General features: G+C 35.1%; 1 protein-coding gene and 1 long non-coding RNA gene across 2 annotated transcripts in view; both read right to left on the bottom strand.

The window, feature by feature from the left end:
• Window positions 1-22,011, bottom strand: part of LOC135074380 (probable chitinase 10) — a 141,533-nt gene that overhangs the window by 51,933 nt on the left and 67,589 nt on the right. Inside the window, exon 2 of the mRNA XM_063968649.1 lies at window positions 1,453-1,531. Coding sequence (XP_063824719.1) covers window positions 1,453-1,531 — 79 coding nt within the window. The remainder of the gene's footprint in view (window positions 1-1,452; window positions 1,532-22,011) is intronic.
• Window positions 11,410-12,684, bottom strand: LOC135074381 (uncharacterized). Its single transcript, XR_010257822.1, has 2 exons — window positions 12,247-12,684; window positions 11,410-11,632 (listed from the first exon to the last, which is right to left on the bottom strand). It is a non-coding gene; the product is annotated as an uncharacterized LOC135074381 (long non-coding RNA).

The following is a 22,011-nucleotide window of genomic DNA, read 5'->3' as shown; positions in this document are numbered from 1 at the left end:
ATAAAAGATCTCGTTCCCTGAACGCTCAATCACAATGAAATTTCACGAACCAATCGAACTGTACCAACAAAGGTTTCCTAGAAGCCCTGTTTGCGATCTACCCTACATATTTACTGGGGAAAACATAACCACTATTTTCCAATCTGTTCCGAGTAATAAAATCCTTGCACACTCTGAATTTCTAAGGCTCATGAGGGACACATACCAACTAATAGCTAAACAACAATCACACTCGAAAATAAACCTTATGTTAAAGGACAAAGAAACAGAATACAAGGACTAAACGAAACAATTTTTTGAAATAATGTAAGGGAAATAATTCTTTTAATAGATACAGTCTCACTGTGCTTGAGTATTTCCATTTTTCTTGCGCGTAAACAACATTCTATTACGTCTCAAAAATACAAGATTTCTCAATTTAGTGATTATGAATAAGTAATTTCAAATCAGCGTCAAGCTTTTTTCAGTCTTAAAAGCTTATAAAATATCATTTCACAAGAAATAAGATTTAAATTTTAAGACTAGTAAAATAAGTAATTAAAACTCGTTATTTATAAAAAGCGTTGTTTGACATTTCATTGCGCATTGTTTAGAAGAAAATTAATATACAATATACAACATAGGTTTAGGTACCTACCTAAATAACAATACAAAAAAAAACCGGCTGATGGATTACTTGATTAATGATTGACACTGAAATCGAACCTGGCCTTTTGTATGTTTTTGCTAACTCAAGAACATTCAGGTTACCTATTGTAATTACACAAAAACTGACAAAAAAATTACCTACAGTCCTAACGCTACAGTATCATAATTATTATTTAGGCTGAGTTGCACAACCTATAACTTTAACGGTAACTGTAACGATAACCGGTATTTTTAGTAGATGTTTGACAAATTTTTGACGTTTGTTAATGTTAAAGTAAGATAGTGCAACCCAGCCTTACTGTGCCCTTGCAGGGTGTTACTGTACCTCAAATATATTTTAAAATCTGAACAGTAACTTGCAATAAAAAACAATGCATTTTGGCCCAATATGTATGATTTTATAGGGTGAGGTAAACTACTATGAAACTTCTAGCATTGTTACTTGAAATTGAATCTAAATATCATCAAATATAACCCCCTCCCATTTTGAAGTCGGTTAGAAATGGAGAAAATACGAATAATGTTTATTCTACTTCTGTCACGTAGATTGTGACAAATGAGGTTTAATTTAGTCTAAGTAATGGGTTATCATTACGTAAGAAAATAATTCATACCGGAAAGCGCAACGTAGGACGTCCACCCACAAGGTGGACCGACGACCTCATAAAGGTAGCGGGAAGGCGCTGGATGCAGGCCGCCACCAACCGGCCATTGAGGAAATCATTGGGGGAGGCCTATGTTCAGCAGTGGACGTCCTATGGCTGAAAGGATGATGACGAAGAAAATAATTCACAAAATACTTACTGGTCGAATCTGAGGTGGGTGCGATGACGGCGACTATAAGAATAATGGTGAATATACAACTCAGCAACCGCGGCGGCCACTGTAACAAAGAAAACAAATAAATTAGTCGACAATGTTAATGAAACCAATAAAATTACTGGCGTATTTTGCTAGACAAACAATTTCAGGTACCTCAAAACCTTCACAGTTATATTATTACGGTAATTTACTTTTAACACACAAGTACTTATTCAATTAAATTCAAATGAATTTAAAGTCGTCGGCGCACAAAATTTTTCAATAAAAACAAAACACAATCGATAATTTTTTTACGCTATAGAAAAGTGGCCAGTGTAATAACATCAAAAAGTTTTTAGTTCAAAACTCGAAAAGTAGAGTAGAAAAATTCTGTTTTCTTTTTTATTATTTTATTAATGGCCAGACATTTTATTCTCATGTGATTTTTTGAAACCGATGAAGTTTCGTTAAGATTGAGGAACACATGATAGAATCATATTTTTACCCGACTACGGCAAAGCAAAAGGAGGGTTATGATTTTGACAGGCTATGTATGTATGTATGTATGTTCATCGGTTCCCTCGTAACTTCTAAACTACTTATCAGAATTCAACAAGTTAGTTAGTTCGTTTTTTTACTTTTTATTATGCATTCCTGAAAACAATCGAAATATAACTCAAAGGAACTTTTCCAACATTTTTCATACAAAAACAATACCGTGCGTACCTAAGCACATAATATTTATCATGTAGATAGGTTACGTGTGTATACAGGAAAAGATATTGCACAGGATAAAGCTCTCAGATGTTAAACAAATAGCGGCCATAAAATTTCTACACTTTACGCGTACCTATACAGCTAACGCGAGATTGTGTCTTTGTTTTGCCACTTTCTTTTTATTTTTGTAATATTTTGTGAGAAATTACTTTATATTTCCCTAACAAAAGTATAACCTACAGTGCTCAAAAAATACTGACGGATTGTCTTTTAAGTTTTCACATCGGCTAGGCAAGGTACAGTCTTAGTTAAGAACCTTATATTAATCTAAATCGGAACTTTTAACATCGACGACTCGAAAACTTTTTTTTTAATGTGACAGGAGGCAAAGATGGTAAGTGATTACCATCGCCCATAGACACCCGCAGACCCAGACCGCAGACTTTACCCCAAAGGTATACTTTTTCAAAACAGACAGAGAAACTAAGTATGATCTTCCAATTTATTTTAACGAATATGTAAAGTTTCAGTCGCAATTTCTTGTGTAACTTCTACGTAAAAGTTAATAACTCTCACATATCACTTACACGTAAGCTCGCGCAGAATCCTGGTATTTTTCACCCGGTGCTATCTACACTCGCGAGCAAAAGTATGGAATCACCATACTTGTTCCGAGCGATCGTAAGAACTAAATGACTAATAGAAGATAATTAAAAATGGTACCATTTTAAAGGTGATGTTTTACACTTTAAATTGATACTATAAATACATACATGATCATTCAGTTCTTAAGATGGCTCGGAACCAAACACAACGGCGTGATTCCATACTTTTGCTCGTAAGTATAGTTGAAACTGGAATTTTCCGGTTGAATCCAGTAATTCCCGCTCAAGGGCAGCCATTACGAAAATAGCTCGCTAAGGAGGATGGAAAATCGCTAAAGCCGTTCGTGAAACGCGGAGAAAATGGATTTTATGAATTTTTAATACAAAATTTGAGTTTTTAATATTGTCGATACTGTAAGGAAAAAATGAAGAGTGCAGATTCATTTTTGCTTAGTTGCTTTTTTCTAACTTGACTCATGAAAGTAATATGAGAAATATCTTCTTTTATACTTTTTTATCCACAACGAGGAAGCACTTGGCCTGCATCTCACCTGATGGAAAGACTTAATAGTCAAATAACTAAATACGACTAATCTCATTCATAAAGAGAAGCTGTTACTAAGACTATGGCTTATTATTTTTTGACTTCTATAAAAATGTAATAACTCACGTTGATAAAAGAACACCGGTATGCTCGTTATACTGCGACATGACCCAAGCTTTTGACTATGTTGACCACAAAATCTTAATCCGAAAGCTTGAAGCATATGGCATTAGAGGAAATGTATTGGATCTAATCGTATCTTATTTAAGCGAACGTCGCCAAAGAACTGAAATATGTAGACTAAACACTAGCTCCAAATCTGAGGAAATAAGTTTGTCGTCGGAGCGTTTAGTTAAATATGGTGTGCCACAAGGCAGTGTACTAGGTCCTCTCTTGTTTATAATATACATAAACGATCTACCAATTGCTACTGCACAACCCATGACTTTATTCGCTGACGATAGTACAATAACTATAAATTGTAATGACATTAAATCATATAAAAATGACATAAACAATTCATTAAATTCGATAATTGACTGGCTAAATAATAATAACTTAAAAATTAATCTAAATAAAACACACATTATGCACTTTAATCAAAGATCCCTTTCTCCGTCTAATATCGAAATATGCTACAATGATATTTTAATCAGTGAGGTGGATACAACACGATTTCTCGGTATACAAATTGACAAAAAACTAAATTGGAAAAACCATATAGAGGAACTGAGCAAAAAAACCTGTAGTTCAGCTTTTGCTTTGTTTAAACTTTCCACCGTAGTAAGTACTGATGCTCTGCTCACAGCCTATTATGGACTGGTGGAATCAGTCCTTAGATATGGTATCATTTTTTGGGGAAACTCAACGGATAAAGAAATAGCGTTTAAAAGTCAAAAACGATGTATCCGAGCTATGTTTGGCCTTCAGACAACCGATAGTTGTATTCCATACTTTAGAAAGCATAAAATTCTTACACTTCCGTCATTATATTTATTGGAAATAGCACTATTTGTAAGAGCAAACTGTCACCTGTTTCCGCGGCTTGCTGACAAAGTTGTCCGCAATCGTCGCGATGGTAGCAAATTATGCTTGCACTAGCGGCCGCCCGCGACTTCGTACGCGTGGATCCCGTTTTACCCCCTTCATCTATCTTACGCGGTTTTGATATTTTCATAGAAATGTTTTTTCCCGCTAACTCCCGTTCCCGTGGGAATTTCGCAATATCCTGTTGCAACTAAGCTTTAAGTTTACTAAGGTACCTGCATGCCAAATTTCAAGCGTCTAACTTAAGCGGTTTAGATTTTTCATACAAAAGGATTTTCCCGTTAATTCCCGATCCCGTTGGAATTTCGGAAATTTCTTGTTGCAACTAAGCTTTAAGTTTACTAAGGTACCTACATACCAAATTTCAAACGTCTAACTTAAGCGGTTTAGATTTTTCATACAAAAGGATTTTCCCGCTAATTACCGTTCCCGTGGGAATTTTGCACTATCCTGTTGTAACTAAGCTTTAAGTTTACTAAGGTACCTACATACCAAATTTCAAGCGTCTTACTTAAGCGGTTTAGATTTTTCATACAAAAGGATTTTCCCGCTAATTCCTGTTCCCGTGGGAATTCCTAAGTATCCTATAACCTGCCCAGGAGTATGAAGAATAATTGTGCCAAGTTTCGTTAAAATCCGTCGAGTAGTTTTTGTTTCTATAAGGAACATACAGACAGACAGACAGACAGACAGACAGACAGACAGACAGACAAAAATTTTACTGATTGCATTTTTGGCATCAGTATCGATCACTAATCACCCCCTGATAGTTATTTTGAAAATATATTTCATGTACAGAATTGACCTCTCTACAGATTTATTATAAGTATAGATAATGCAAAGACAACTCTGATGCTGAATAGTGTAGTATGCATGGCTCCCAAAATTTATAATAAGATTCCCCAGGCCTATAAATCGCTTAATAATAATCTTTTCAAGAATAAATTTAAGAAACTATTAATTGAAAAATGCTATTATTGTATAAATGACTTTCTTAATGATAAATTTTGACATTATATATTTTTAAATTAATTTGTATTTGACTTCGATGTATTGACTTATAATGATAAAAACAGACTAAGTAATTATAATTTTTACACGCCGAATATCGGTAAGACATGTTGATACTAACAAAATCTACTAACACCAAAAATATATTTCTGTATTGCCTCACACATGGTCTGATAAATAAAAATATCTTTATCTTTATCTTTATCTTTATTTAAAATTTTCCCTTTATAACTTTACAGTGAATTCAGTTATCCAATGTTACATTCGTACCAATTTCGGGCAGTTGAAATTGCACAACAAAACAAAACGATTCAGTCAACCCTTCAACGGTTGAATCGAAAGAACTAAGACACCTATTATGTACATAGCATCTATCGCGATCGCTATTGAATAGATAGCAATTATGTGATAGCGATTTCCTTGAATGATTTTGTTAGTTCCCGCATGTGACCTGGTGACCTTTAAGTCTTTTTACTTTAAAGGTCTGTCAAAGAAAGCAAAATTGTTTGAGTACCTTTTTTCTCTTTCAACCAAAGGTCAATACTTTGGTAGTTCAAAATATGATTATCTTACACCATAGATAGATACTATAAATAAGGGCAAAATAGGTATCTCTCAAATTCTAAAAACGATTGCAGTGGATATAGTTTTCCACAATAGGGTCCCAGTTCCAATTCCCGTTGACAGGGAAAAGGGGGGTTAAAAAATAACGACGTAAACTTCACAAATGAATTGTTGGCAGAAGCGACAGGAAAGGCAAAACTTTAAACGAGCGTCCTGCAATGTAATGCTTTTTTACAGACTGACTGGTAGGTACTTGTGACTTTGCTCGATTGCATATTGATCTTATCTTTTACGTAGATTATAAGATTGCATTTTCTTCCTTCTATGCTGGCATGTAATTGCTTCTACGAGTATGTCAGTATTTTTCAACTCGTCTTAGAAAAGACCTGCTGCCCAAGACCGCAAAACATAATGGATTAATCATTGAGCTTTGTGAAGCCTTCATATTACCTTTTTTAACGGCCGTAGTAAGGACAATTTCAGGAGGGGATTCTTGGGTGGCTCAAACTTGGAGTGCAAGTGTGGTTTTGTTATCCAGTCGACGAAGCACATGATGTCGTGCCCTGCGTGCCCATTGCAAACAACTACACGCAGGAAGATTTATGAAGGCTACTGACAACGCCAATCTTGTGGCGGAGTTTTGGGCTGACGCTGTGTAGGTTTGTTGTTGACACGACAAGAAGATACAAACTTTTGTTAAATCACAATTTTAAAGGAAACGTAACTTTAAACTTGAAAAGTATTTCCACAACGAAATAACTTCGAGTAGTAAAAACAAATTGAAATGATTACATAAACACGCTAGCCCACATTTTATACGCAGTAAACTGTTGAAAACGCGAAATAATTCAGTGACACGGTATATTGCGTATGATTCGGAAGTATACAGGAAATATACGTAACGTCAAACTCGATTCAAGCCTGCGCACGCACTATAGATAATATTAATTACATTTTTAATTTACTTAAAACTTAGTTATTGAATAAGCATTATTTCACTATACAAATATTTAGGTTGGGAAAGCTATATTTGGGACGTGAATAAGCGAACGTCGCACAGCGCAGCGTTGAATAGAGCTTGTGATCGTATGTCACCCTGTGCGTCCACGTCCACACGCACTGTGAGACCTCATAGTAATGTCTGTGAATACGGGCGTTAGATTTAAGCAGAAATAAGAGTTTTTGGTTTTATTAATTTAAATTTTAACGTCATTAATAGGTACATACGGCGAACTTAAGGCCATTGGGCATTTTCTGCCAGTTAATATTTGGCCTAAGCTTTTGATTAAGCTTTATAAGAAGTCATGGATATCAGAAGATTAAAGTAGGTATAATAAAAACTCTATAACGAATACTTGTAAAAATCTACAAGAAGGTACCTATTTACAGGTATTATTATACCTCTATAAATATCTAATGACGTTGAAAGATAATTAACAAACATTTGCTTTACATTACAAAACAAAATTAATATCCCGTATCGTTATTGTTGCCGTTATTTACGATCGATACCGATGCCAAATAACGTTGCTCGTTAATTTGCGACGGTTTTAATAATTCATCCACAGTTCACTATGGTTCACTATAGCAATTATGCTAAGCTAACAATGGCTTACAGGCTGCCTCCCTTACGACCCCCGTTCATGATACATTATTTTAAATAACATAAATAGACAAATCTAAAATCAAGGCTAAAAAAACCCAACCAATGAAGGTCAAGTTTGTCCCGGGGGAAAGATAAACTGTCATTGGACCCGCAACGAAATTAATCAGAAGAACATAGGAGGAGTTCGAAATTAAGGTTCGACTTCCCTCCATTGCAAAGCGGATGACAGGTGACAAACATAGGTTTAAAACCTTTAAGATAAGATTATGCACCACGGACAATAAATATCAAATAAGGGAGCCTATCTTATGAGCAATTAGCAACTAACTGCCAATAATATTTTTCACAAAATCGTTAGACACGCGGTAGCGCGACAAGCCAAGTTCAAGTAACAGAACTGGCGAGCAGCACTGTGTGTAATATTAAACGAACCATTTGGAGCCACTTTTGACCCCCTCATAAGTCTCCCCTCCCGTCAAGATGAGTTAGAGGAGTTCTTCATCTTGACGGAAATACCTCGAATTACCAGTAACCCTGTATAGTCTGATAGATTTACTCGTATGTTGGGGACTATACATTATACATACAAAGTGAATACTCGTAGATCTAGCTGATAATCACATGCTCTAGTCTATCCAGTAAGCCTCAAAGGAGACGGCCATTAATTCGGAATATTGTTTAGTAACCCATCAAGCACAGGAAATTGAAGTGTCAGATGCAATTCAGTATTGGAGGTCGGTTATTAAACTGCCTATTGGCTTCTAACATGCACTTGATATCTAAGTTTATAGTTTATGAAATTAGATTGCCTAAGCCTATTCAGTTTGAAATGTATTTTGAACATAAAATATTTATGGAGATTTCTTGATTATGATGACTTTTAATGCTCCTTAAAGCAGAACTAACAGTTTTGTATCAGTTTAATGCCGTCCTCTGCTGGACAAAGGCCTTCCCCCACAGATTTTGCACAATGACGGGTTACAAGCGTTTGCTCTCATTAAAAAATGTGCTTCCCGTGACCTTCACCAGATCGACGGCCCAGTAACTAAGAGTTAAAAACGAAAATAATAAACAGTATTCAAGTAATTATTCAAAGTCAAAGTCAAAAGTCAAAGTCAAAATTTCTTTATTTGTTTGGACTAATAAATAGTTCTTACAAATCGTCATTTTGCTCTTAAGGAGCCTCTACATGTCTCATAATCTTTTTACCCTACCAGCGCTTCGAGACCAACATTTGGCAAGTGCTGAATGCTGTATTATTTGTACACATCCATATAAAAAACGCGAGACAATGAATGATGACAGTGGATGAACGAGTGAGTGCTTTAGAGAGAGAACTTGACTTAAGTTACAAGAAGATGGATGCTATAGATGTAGCATGGCCCCTGATAGTGTAAGCTGTAAAGGACTCTATACACTACGCTGTTCTAGTATCGTACAGCCCACAGCAGATCAGAGTAAATCTTTTCGTCGCAAAAAAAGCCTCTATCACAACTACATAGAGATTGCAATCCGGATTATTCGAAATTCGAAAATATCTGAAAAATCCGGATTTTGAGGCTATAAAAAAATCCGGATTTTGACTTTCAAATCCGGTTTTTTCGAATATTTTACCCCAAAAATTTTATCATAAAATCATAAACCAAAATATCTATTGAATGCAACATGGATGCAAAACAAGCGAAGTTTTGATTGAACGCACCCGCACTTCGCACAATAACGCGTTATGCCGCATGCGTAAGTGAATTCGCTAGTCGGCCAGTGAGTTTTATACGAGACGCTGATTCTGAAACACCAAATCGCTGAGTTTTAAAGAGCAGCTAAATCGGCAAATATCCCTTGCAAGTGTAAGTCATCATCATCATCATCATCTCAGCCATAGGACGTCCACTGCTGAACATAGGCCCCCCCAATGCTTTTCATGTTGCCTGGTTGGTAGCGACCTGCGTCCAGCGCCTTCCTGCTACCTTTATGATGTTATCGGTCCACCTTGTGGGTGGACGTCCCACGCTGCGTTTTCCGGTACGCGGCCTCCACTCCAAATTCAAATTATTTATTGCATGTCACTCCAGAACCTTGCTGCCCCATCGGCCGTCAGTTCTGCGTACTATGTGCCCTGCCCATTGCCACTTAAGCTTGTATCCGTCGGGCTAGTATGTCAGCGACTTTAGTTCGTTTACGGATCACCTCATTTCTGATTCGATCTCGTAAAGAAACATCGAGCGTAGCCCTATCCATAGCACGCTGTGCAATTTGAGCTTCTGTATAAGGCCTATAGTGAGAGGCCACGTTTCCGAACCATAAGTCATCACTGGTAACACACATTGGTTGGAGACCATAGTCATCAGGCACTAAGGTATTTTGGACTAAAAGATGTTGCGTCGTTTCCCAAACGCTGCCCAGCCGAGTTGGATTCGACGATTGACCTCTTTCTCGAAATTGGACCTACCCAGCTGAATCGTTTGTCGGAGGTAGACATACTTGTCAACAATCTCGAGAATTGAGCTCCCAACCGAAACTGGGTAGGGCGCAACATGGACATTGGACATAAGCTTTGTTTTCTCCATATTCATCCGCAGGCCAAGCTTAAGTAGAGATCTTCAACCTCGCCCATCAAGTTCACCCAGCGGATTCGATTTACTTACATTAATTCATCTCGAAATGTCATTGTATGAGAATGGGGGTGATTGTGGAGAAATCCTTAAAAGAGTTCTAAACAGGTTGTTGGCTATACCGCCGACCATTTAGCTGGGTTGATGATGGAGTCAAGAGGTGACCATAGGAACTCTTAAACGAAACGGCGGAATCGCATCGAACTTGGGTTCGTTGGATTTGTCTTTTCGAGCACTTTAGTGCTAGATGATGCCCAGGGTCCTGATGATGGATTCGGGAGGTGGCCATAGGAACTTCTAAACGAAACGGTGGAAACTCATCGAATTTGGGTTTGTTGGATTTGTCTTTTCAAGCACTTAAGTGCTAGATGATATTCAGGGTCCTGATGATGAAGTCAGGAGGTGGCCATAGGAACTCTTAACCGAAACGGCAGAAATTTATAGAGTTTGAGTTCGTTGGATTCGTCTTCCCGAGCACTTTGGTCGTAAATAATGACCAGGGCCCTGAGATTGAAATACAACTTAAAAGTGTAAAATAAAAATATAATAAAAAAATTAGCTCCCCTGGCCTACCTGGAAATCTTTATAGACTTCGGACAGGTCTGCCGTAGTAAGGACAATCTGTTCAGGTGTCAGGTGGGGATTCTTGGATGGATCAAACAGTTCAGTGTATAGATGAACTACACTGAATTGTCCTTTATTTGACACTGACAGGGGGGCCACCGTCAATAGCGGATCGCTAGTTCCGACTTTTGCCACGGTGGAAACCTTATAGTTGCACGAAGATGGTGGCGCCCTTCTGTCAATGTCGTCGGTGGGACATTTCAGTGTAGTTCATCTATAGTTCTACTCTAGTTTTTTTTATTTAATAGATAATGGCAGGTTGAACCAACAAGAAGGTTTTAGTAGAGTCGTATAAAACCAAAGGCGGCCATCTGCAGTTTGACTCATTGTCGGAAAAATGAAAAAAACGTTGTATACGCTAGATTTACTTTTTACAACAACAAGAACATTTTTAAAATATTGCATTTTCTACGAATATTCAATGACACAACGTAAATCACATAGAATATTATAATTATAGACAAAAATCGTAATTATTTAATTCAGATTGCCGCCTTTGTCATTGAAAAATGAAGATTGCCGTATTTGGTACTGAACTAAGAGCAGAATGCCGTTTTTGTTACGAAGTTTTAAATAGGCAGCCATTTTGAAAATAAATAATATGCAGGGTTGTCAATCAAACAAAGCAAGAAAAATATTACTCATTGTTTATTTAATAAAATAAAAATGTTTAGTCACATAAATGAGCCTCAAATTAGACTTTCTTAGAAACAGTAATAAATTACTTTTCTCATTACAAATTTACTTATGACCAGACGATTGTAACTGTGAGTCGTATTTTCAAATACGCAGTTCGCTAGTATCAGCCAATAACTCTTCACAGTAATTAGTTTCAGTAGATGGAGCTGAATACCTGTGGAGATTTTTATGAGTTCAAAAATAGCATGTAATTCATCAAAATAAAGCAAATAAATTATATTTTCATAAAAATAAATAATACACTGTTAAAGATATTATATCGGACTTGTCAATTTAAACCAAACGAGCCAAAACTCAAAGGGATTAAGAAGAAAGCTCTTCTTCTTCTTCTTCTGAAAAGTTCCCCTTCTGGTTCCATGATTAGATCAGAGCCCCGATTACGGTAATTTTTAACGTCTACAATCCAGACACGCTTCTCGATTCTGCGATACGATTGGTCGTTCAACAGCGTACGTCAGCTGTTTTGACCAATCGTATCGCAGAATCGATGAACCGCGTCTGGATTGGAAACGTTAAAAGTTACCGTAATCGGGGCTCAGCTCGATTGTACCAAATTATTGTATTGTCATCCGATTTACATACGATCTCTAAGTTTCAAATCGATACGATAATTAGGAGTAAGTTATAATCGATTTCCTAGATTTGTTTACATACTTAGTTAGTTACTTACATACAACGGAATTATATAAGAGTCTTAAAAAGCCCAGTTGTACCAACACTAGCCCCCTAACGCGAATTTAAAATGGACAACCCTAGATTGAAACTAACCTCATTTTTTTGGCCACATTCTTCTTCCAGTTTTCTGTGTTTCTTCGCCGCTTTCTTGTGTATCTATTAGTCTCTGGTATTGGGTGACTCTCCATCTTCACTTTTATTATAAATTTAACTAAATGCAATGATTTAGACACCTATAATTCACTTTAAAAGGCACTGCAAATTAACGAACTTTCCGTAGATGCGCCATACTATGACGTGTAAATTGAGGGCTTCCTATTGGTTGAGAATACAATATTGCCATCTTTGTTTCTAAGTATCAGAAGATTGCCGGATTTGGTACTAAGGGCCATTTTAAACAGTTGTAACCATGGGAGATAGCCGTTTATGATTCCGAGAGAGTAGTTTATATAAATTTAATCAAGATTTCCAGTGTTGCCACTACCATAACTCAATTTTGACCAAAACGTCAGATTGCCACCTTTGGTTTTATACGACTCAGTTTATCAATCATAATAATCTTCTTGGTAAGTTAAATCGTCAAACAACTTTGATCTGAATAATTTTGAACTTTACTGACGAACAGTTAAAGATTATTTTCTTTAACTCGAGATTATTCTGTAACATAGTTTCAAAAGGTAATATGTGCTCGCGATTCGTTGAAGGAATCAATTTGAAAACTGACGAACCTTTTCATTCCGTGACTGTACAAGCAAGTTTTTATTCTGAAATGCAGTTGTACTAAAACGAAAAAAATAATGCAAAGTTCAAATAATTTCGAAAGCATGTAGCGCAAACCGAAAAAAGAGGAATAAATTCCATGCGCGATAATACAGTGTGAGTCACGTTAAAGTGTACATATGAAAATAGATGAAACTAGACCTATTTTTATCGACAAAAAAGAGGTCAAATTTTTTTTGAGATTTTTTTTTAATTTTTTATAGATTTTTTTTCTTCCAATTACTTATTGTAAAGAAAACGTAATAACTTTTAAACTAAGCGGTATATCCTGATAAAATAAAAATAATGATAATGCTAAATAACAGGCGATACTAAAAAAATACATAAAATACACAAAAAATGCCAACAAATAATAAAAAATGATACTTTTTGAAAAAAATCTGCTTATAAATTCGTATTTTTTTGGTTATTTGATAAATGTCTCCAAAAAATGCCCCTATAACAGGTGGTTTTTATTACTTTTTATTATTTTCTATCGTATTATCTTTGTAAAACCAAAAATTGCATGTCTCTATACCTATCACAACATTTGCTATGATCGTTTGAACAAAGGCCTGCCACAACATTATTCTCCGCTACAGGTAGAGACAATTTTAATTTTAACTAAAATGCTTATTTTACTTCGAAATCTTTTGTTTTTATTTGAAATCTAACTTGTCTTTATCAAAATTACAAATCTAGAGCCATTTTCAGTTTCGTTGTTAACGAAGCGTTGAATGGCGCGCCCGGAGAGGCTTAGTTCAAACGATCATTGCAAACGTTGTGATAGGGATAGAGACATGCGATTTTTGGTTTTACGAAGGTAATACGATAGAAAATAATACAAAGTAATAAAAACCACCGGTTATAGGGGCATTTTTTCGAGAAATTTATCAAATAACCAAAAAAACACGAATTTAAAAGCAGATTTTTGTCAAAAAGTATCATTTTTTATTATTTGTTGGCCTTTTTTGTGTATTTTATGTATTTTTTTAGTATCGCCTGTTATTTAGCATTATCATTGTTTTTATTTTATCAGGATATACCGCTTAGTTTAAAAGTTATTACGTTTTCTTTACAATAAGTAATTGGAAGAAAAAAAATCTATAAAAAATTAAAAAAAAATCTCAAAAAAAAAATTGACCTCTTTTTTGTCGATAAAAATAGGTCTAGTTTCATCTATTTTCATATGTACACTTTAACGTGACTCACACTGTATTATCGCGCATGGAATTTATTCCTCTTTTTTCGGTTTGTCTGTTATTAAGCATTATTACTGTTTTTATTTGATCAGGATATACCGCTTAGTTTAAAAGTTATCACGTTATCTTTACAAAAAGTAATTGGAAGAAAAAAAATTCTATAAAAAATTAAAAAAAAATATCAAAAATTTTTTGACCTCTTTTTTGTCGATAAAAATAGGTCTAGTTTCATTTATTTTCATATGTACACTTTAACGTGACTCACACTGTATAATAAAACGCTTTTCTTCAAATACTTACATCTTTTTGAAAAAAACTACGTTATATTTAAATTAAATTGATGGTTTAAAAAAATTACCCAATATTCGAAAAATCCGGATAATCCGGATTTGTACGTAACACAAATCCGGAAAACCGGATTTAAGAAAAATCCGGATTTTGCAATCTCTACAACTACATAAGATTCTAGAGCGTTTAGCTTGCAGCTGTTGTCTGTACTAGGAACGTGTCATATTTGTTACAGATGGCTGAGTTGCACCACCTAACTTTGATCGTAACTATAACGATAACCGGTGCTTTTTGTATGGAGTTTGACAGATTTTTGACGTTTGTTAAAGTGAAAGTTAGATGGTGCAACCCAGCTAGATTTAGTTTGTCAGTAAGTGGGAAGAAAAGTCGTGAACTTTGTTTGATTGTAAAGATACGAATGTTATTGTGCCCATGTCGTTATGGGAGTTGATATGAAACTGGACAATTGAAAGATTCTTTTCAGGTGTAGATATTATATTTTTAACGCTTAATTTAATGTAGTAACTAAGCCACATGCTGAAGTTAGTTCAAAAACTTCAGACAAGCCACAAATAATTAATATTGATGGGCCTCTATCATATTAAATTTTCATGTAGGTCTGTGAGCGACAGGCCTAACCCTTGCGAGCTAAAATAAGGACAATGCTGCCGGCTGTTTTAATTTAAAATCACTATTATCCGCCACAATAAGGGCACAGATTACAAAAAATTAAACAATAAGTTAGGGGTTTTGAAGATCAAAAATATTCAGCTTTTCAGCTTACAAAGTTTTAGGACATTTACATTTCACGTAAAACAATGTTCAAAGGGATTTTCAGAACTTAGACAATAAAGGATTCGTTCGTTCGTTCGTTTCAGCCGAAAGACGTCCACTGCTGGACAAAGGCCTCCCCAAGGATTTCCACGAAGACCGATCCTGTGCCGCTCAAATCCAGGCACCTCCCGCGACCTTCACCAGATCGTCGGTCCACCTAGTGGGAGGCCTGCTAATAAAGGATTGTAGAAAAGTATTTTATTAAGTTTTTTAGCCTTAAAAACTGCTTTTAAACGTAATCATCAACAGCCCTTTACAGTCCACTGCTGGACTATGAGCCTCCTCCACTATAGTGGAGGGTTTTTCCATAATCTCCACGCTTGGCAGGTGGGTTGGAGATCGCAGTTTAAAAGATTGATGTTTTTCAGAGAGCGCTGCTGCCCATTCTCTGTTTGATGTGTAGTCCCTAAGTCGCCTCTTACGACACCCGCGGGAAGAGTAGGGGTTGGTGACAAATGTATTCTACTGTTTATTTTACACTCGTAGTACAAACGACAATGTTAGATCTAGCACTTAACTTAGTCAGTGCCTGAGGTATGGGAGCGGCACGGGAGGGTGTTTTGGTAACGTCAAACGTCAACGAAAGGACAATGACCAAAAATGTATGGAGTGTGATCCAAATGTCCACCACTAACGAGACCTATGTAGTAAAATAGTCTACTAAATACTGATTCATTATAACCAAACCGCAATCAAAAATATGCTGTCAGTAAAAAGTTATGACTGAATGAAAAGTCATGTTTTTTACCTTTTCATCCGAAAAATGTTCTTGAAATCATTCTATCCATCGCACATTTTGGATTGATCTATGCATGTTATGTCATGTCGCTTAGTGTGCCGTGTTAGATTCTCGCTAAAAGAAAAAAAAAAGCTCAGAAGAAAGACAACAATATTGGAATTATGGTCGGGTGGTCGCTGCTCCGCCCCTATTGGTTATAGGGTGATGTTATATAATCTAAAACCATCCTTGATAAATGGGCTATCCATAACAAAAATAATTTTTCAAATCGGACCAGGTTCCTGAGATTAGCGCGTAAACTACCTACTACAATTTTTCATACGGTCATAACTTTTTACTGACAGCTTATTTTTTTTTCGTCCCATACTGAAAGTTAATCTCTATTGAATGGACTATAAGCCAATATAGGTCTGATTAGTGGTGGACATTTGGACCACTTTTGGTCATTGTCCTTTATGCTCTATCACGTCATATTATGTCAATGGGCAGGGCACATAGTACGCAGAACTGACGGCCGATGGGGAAGAAAGGTTCTGGAATGGAGGCCGCGTACCGGAAAACGCAGCGTGGGACGTCCACCTACAAGGTGGACCGACGACATCGTAAAGGTAGCAGGGAAGCGCTGGACGCAGGCCGCTACCAATCGATCAACATGGAAAGCATTGGGGGAGGCCTATGTTCAGCAGTGGACGTCCTATGGCTGAAATGATGATGATGATGATGATGATGATTATGTCAATGTCACCCCTCACGCACTGAGTGAGTTAGGCGCTAGACCAATACTAATTATGTGGTTGTAATTATTTTTTGCAACAAAAATTAATATTAATATACCGTCGACTTTACATTTATTTGTAGACTTAATAGCTAAAAAATAGATGCAAAACAAGTATTTTGATTAAAATTATTCATTTTCTACTTTTATGTTTCACGTGATAGACATAAATGCCGTCATTAACATTTATTAAGAATTTCAAATAAAAAAACACGTGAGGTCTATAAAATTATTATATGATACCTAAATCCTACTTATATTAAAAATGCGAAAGTTTGGATGTCTGGATGTTTGTTACTCTTTCAAGCTAAAACTACTGAATGGATTTTGATGAAACTTTACAGTATTATTGTTTATAACCCAGAATAACATACCTATAGGCTATAATTTACGACGATCTGTGACAAACTGAATTTCACGCGGGTAAAGCCGCGGGCAACAGCTAGTAGTTTCATGTATGATAGGTAATAAGGAATTATTATGATAATCATTTTAAATATAAAATAACTGGACCAATACCAGTAATAAATTGCATATAGAACAATTTATAAAACGGCAAAAAAACTAATAGCATCTCAGTTTATGTACTTAATGTTTTATGTTCTTTCATCAGTAAAAAGTCTTAACCTTAACTTAGTTAATCGAATTAACTTCATCAAACATTTTTAACCGTTTTAATATTTTCACCTAAACCTTTTTCTTCCGTTAAAATGTGCGAAAAATTCCAGAGGGCGTTTTTCCTCATCACGGAGGAGGCAAATATTAGTCTGTTAAAAGGAATATTATACGGCGGGTGTAAATTTTGTTTATTTTGTGCATTTTATTCTGTTTTTAGTAATGATTTATTTTGTTTTCGACTTGTCTGAAGCTTTGGGTAGTACAGTGTAAAATAAAATACCTACGTAGTACTTTTCTTTCTAAACTTATGATAGCTGAAAAGGCAGCATGAATGTATCGTCACTCTTTACTAGATTACAGGTAGTAGAAAAACGGTTTTAACCCTTTTCTTGGCATTGTGCATTTAAAGATACGTTGACCAAAACAAAAATATGCGGGAGAAACCAAAAACTATTTTTTAATGTTTTTTTAACACTAGAAAGGCCGCCGTCCCATTTTTGTCCCACTCGCGAGTTTGATCGTCTCTAACTTTTTTATTTTTCAACGAAAGTTCATGAAACTTTTTGACTTTTACTGATTTATTGAATTTTATCATTTTTTAATGTTTTTGATAATATAACATTAATAGATTTTTTTTTTGAATCAGTTTTACCTAGAAGCGCCACTGGGTCATTTTTGTCCCACCCTGGTATTTGCCACAATAATTCGACGAAGAGTCCTTGTTTCCAGGAGATACAAAAGTGGAGAGGTGAAGAGAGTTTAGGTGACTCGTGATAATGCAGAAATGTAAATATATTGTACTAGTTTTTGCCTGTGACTTCACCCGTGAGAAATTAAGTTTATCATAGAAAGACCCAATTTCTTGACACTTATCGTTGCTTTTTGACCAAATAACTGAATGTTATTCTAAATTATAGCCTATATTATGTTATTCTGAAGTATATTAGCAATAAAACTGCAAAGTTTTATTAAGATCGGCTTATTATTTTTTGCGTAAAAGAGTGAAAAAACTTCCATTGATCTAACCATGAATCCATACTCACTTAGTTCAAGTTCCAGGCATATATCCACCCATTCATCCTTCCTATCCATTCATCAGTCCATCCATCCTTCAATTCATCAATATTTATTAACTTTTACATTTATAATATTAGTAGGAAGGTGGCTTCTAGACATAAGCCAGTTCATACATTGTATGATTTGATACATTTGTAAAATGTGTGACTTATAAAATTTTGAAAATTAAACGTACATACTTTTCATTGTAATTGGTAAAAAACTTCACTGTTTGTGTACAGATAACAGAAAAATAACCATACCTATAAAAATTCCTAAACACATAGTACACCAGAGAGACAAAAAACCATACAAAAAAACTTTGTGCAAAATGTGCACTATTATTTGTAAGATATTTATTTATCCTTTAAAAATAATAATGACTAGTTAAAGTAGTAATTACATTATTTTAATACAGTATAACACCACATACTATGTGACTATTTTTAAATGAAACCAAAAATATCTGACTTTTACTAATTCAAAATTAAAATTGAATACATTTATATTTAAAGAAATAAGTACATATTTATTTAACTACATAGATAAACCTTTTTTTAAGGATACTACAAATAGTTTTAACCATAATATTCATGCCTGAAACTAATGAAATATTACAAAATATATGCTGGGACAAAATTGACCCAGCGGCGCTTTTAGGGGGGTCGTAATCTTCGGCACTTCTAGTGTTAATATAACGTTAGCCCAAATACTACAGATTGTGTTACACAGTATAGAATCGCTACAGGCTGCACAGATTTAACAGTAATATTCAAAATGTCAGACCGTTGACAGGCGTCTACGCACCAGCTAATATTTTTTATTCTTTTCGGTGTTTTTTTTAAAGAATATTGGTCATTATCTGTAGTAATATGGATAGTAAATAAAGGTTTCTTGATGATAGTGCTGTTTTTTCATCCCAAAACTTGTATAATTATTCTTGTACGATGCGAATTGTCCGAATGTATCTCTAAATGCACACTGTCAGATACGTAATAATTTACTTTCAATTTTGAATGTATCTTTAAAGACACATTGCCAGGTTCTCGTTGACTTTATTTTATGATTTTTTTCATAGATTTTATCGCATAAAAAGGGATCATGTTATTAGTTAGTAATATTTAAAGCTGTAAATTATAAGCCGATGTGAATTTTAATTCATGTACTAAAGAATTTTGTTTTTTGGACAACTTTGTGCTGCAGCAACAAAATCAGGCGCACAAAATGCTGGTTCTGGTTCCAAAATCTGGAACCAGGTCGAAAGTCAGTGGCGGTGACACTTCATCTGATGATTTAGAAGCCGCACTTAGCCTCCTGATTCTCTTGGGTGGTTATCTTCCTACTCCAAACAACCCAGATCACCCCCAAAAAGCGAGCAGCCTTTTTAGGCTGCTGCATGCTTCTGGTTATAAAGCTGGTGATTGAAGAATTTCAGCCAGTTCGACTGCTGCATAGTTTCCCAGAGAGTTCCAGAGATCCATTTCCGCTATCTTGCGTTTCCACTGTAAGTTGGGTATCAAATTATCTTCAATCGAAGACGTGAACACAGTTCGGTACCAGTTGGCGTCAATATCCCTCGTATTTTTTTAATGGTCTTGCAGGATTCCTATGTGTCCTATATGCATTTGCTTCTACTGGATGGTTAGAGGAGTGTAAGGTTCAGGAGGTACTCCAACGACGCTGATGGAGTGGTTCTTATACATCCAAATGCAGCTATACTTGCAAGGCGTTACAGACTTTGAAGTAGGTTTTTTACTTTGTTTTCAGTTTTTTGTTAAAGATACTTATTTTTTATTTCTCAAATAAGGAATAGCTTAAGGTTTTGTAGTAATTTTCATTTAAATAATTATTTTTTACTAACAAATAAACAATGTTTTAATTTACTACAAAACTGGCAATGTGCAGTTAAAGATACATACTATATTTCCAAAACTACATACCTAAGATTTTTTTTCGTATTTTTTACATGATTTTTACTCGTCCTAAATCCAATATTTATAGTGTAAATCACAAATATTAACCAAAACCGTCTTTGCCAAGTATAGGGTTAAAATAGATAGGCTTTATTTTTTCTCAGAAAACCATGAGTCACTAAGGCTGAGTTGCATCATCTTACTTTGACTTTAACAAACGTCAAAAATCTGTCAAACCCCATACAAAAAGCACCAGTTATTGTTAAAGTTACGGTAAAAGTAAGTTGGTGCAACTCAGCCTTAATATGAAAAATATAACATAGATGTAAATCAGTGAGACGGCAGACAACATCAGGTTCTGTATTCGATTTTATTTAACCAAAATATTTGCAGAAGGTCATCTGCAAATATTGTGCCTACTTGAAATGTTTATTCGCACAACCTGTGGATCAAACACACTTGTAATATCACTCTGTTGAGTACCTTTGGAATATTCCAGAATAAGTACAACAAAGAAACAAAAAACATCATATGAAGAGGTCTTGATATGACATAGAGTGAAGGTCATTGCATACAGTTTATTAAGAATCCTATACACTCCTTGAGTGCACCAAAAATTAGAAGCCACTTAAATAACCCAATTCACAATATTCCTCAAAGTTAAACAGCTGTAACCATTACAAAAAACTTGCTGTAATCTAAGTAGTAAACATTTTTCTAATATGTCTTTAACCTCAGCAGACCCTATCAGGGTAACGAGTCATAGTTAACACTGCACGCATGCGCGCAAGGCCAAATGAAAGGAAAAGGAGCGGACGCAAAAACGGACCGCATAGAGTAGTTAAATACAGAAGTCAACATCAGGTGAGATACAGGCCAAGAGCTTCCTCGTTGTGGATAAAAAAAAATTTAAAAAAAAGTTCTTAGACGTCTCACGTTTGTTAGTGGTACAGGAAACTGGTTATTATTGAGAGATTTAAAAAATTATTGAGTGTGATTCATCAAGATTATCCATCTTTCAAAATTTGAGAAGGAAGGAAAAAGCCATCTTGTTTCATTTAGCTTTAAAAAATTTATCTGTTTCCGATTTAACGTTGATTCATCTCTAGACTCATTAACCTACTAAACTATAAGAATCCTAAAACTATCCGAAAATTCAATGTTTTCAGCCTCATTAATATCAATAACCTTACCTATTACCTAAGTCTGTACCAACAATATTTATTTTATTTATAACTTTTACACTAATTTTATTAATGTAAAGTAAGTTAATGTATCAACATGCAATTACATAAGGTGTCAACTTTATCTTTATAGCGACAACTGTCAAATATTATTATGGTTACAATTAATTTAGTTACTTCCTTGATTACCTCAATGAATCACTTTCCCAAGCGTCTTGAATCGCAACTTGATTTGTCATATCTTCTGCGTAGGCGTAGACAATCTCAAGACTGTCAAATTAACGTCACTTTATTGCCAAAGTAATAGCAAAATTCTATTATGTAATCGTGCTGAATTATATCCTTAGGCCATTATTTAATATGCAACTGGTGTGACTCATACCTATTTAACTATTTTAAGACACTTTCGATTTCTGATAAATCAATTTCGTTAGTTTGTTGATGCAATAAAAATGATTGATTGACCAAATTGTAATAGCAAGTTAAAGCT

This window comes from Ostrinia nubilalis, chromosome 9 (genome assembly GCF_963855985.1).
Source record: "Ostrinia nubilalis chromosome 9, ilOstNubi1.1, whole genome shotgun sequence".
Lineage (NCBI taxonomy): Eukaryota > Metazoa > Arthropoda > Insecta > Lepidoptera > Crambidae > Ostrinia > Ostrinia nubilalis.
The sequence above is the reverse complement of the archived record's forward strand: the minus strand, read 5'-3'. Positions and strand labels throughout refer to the sequence as shown.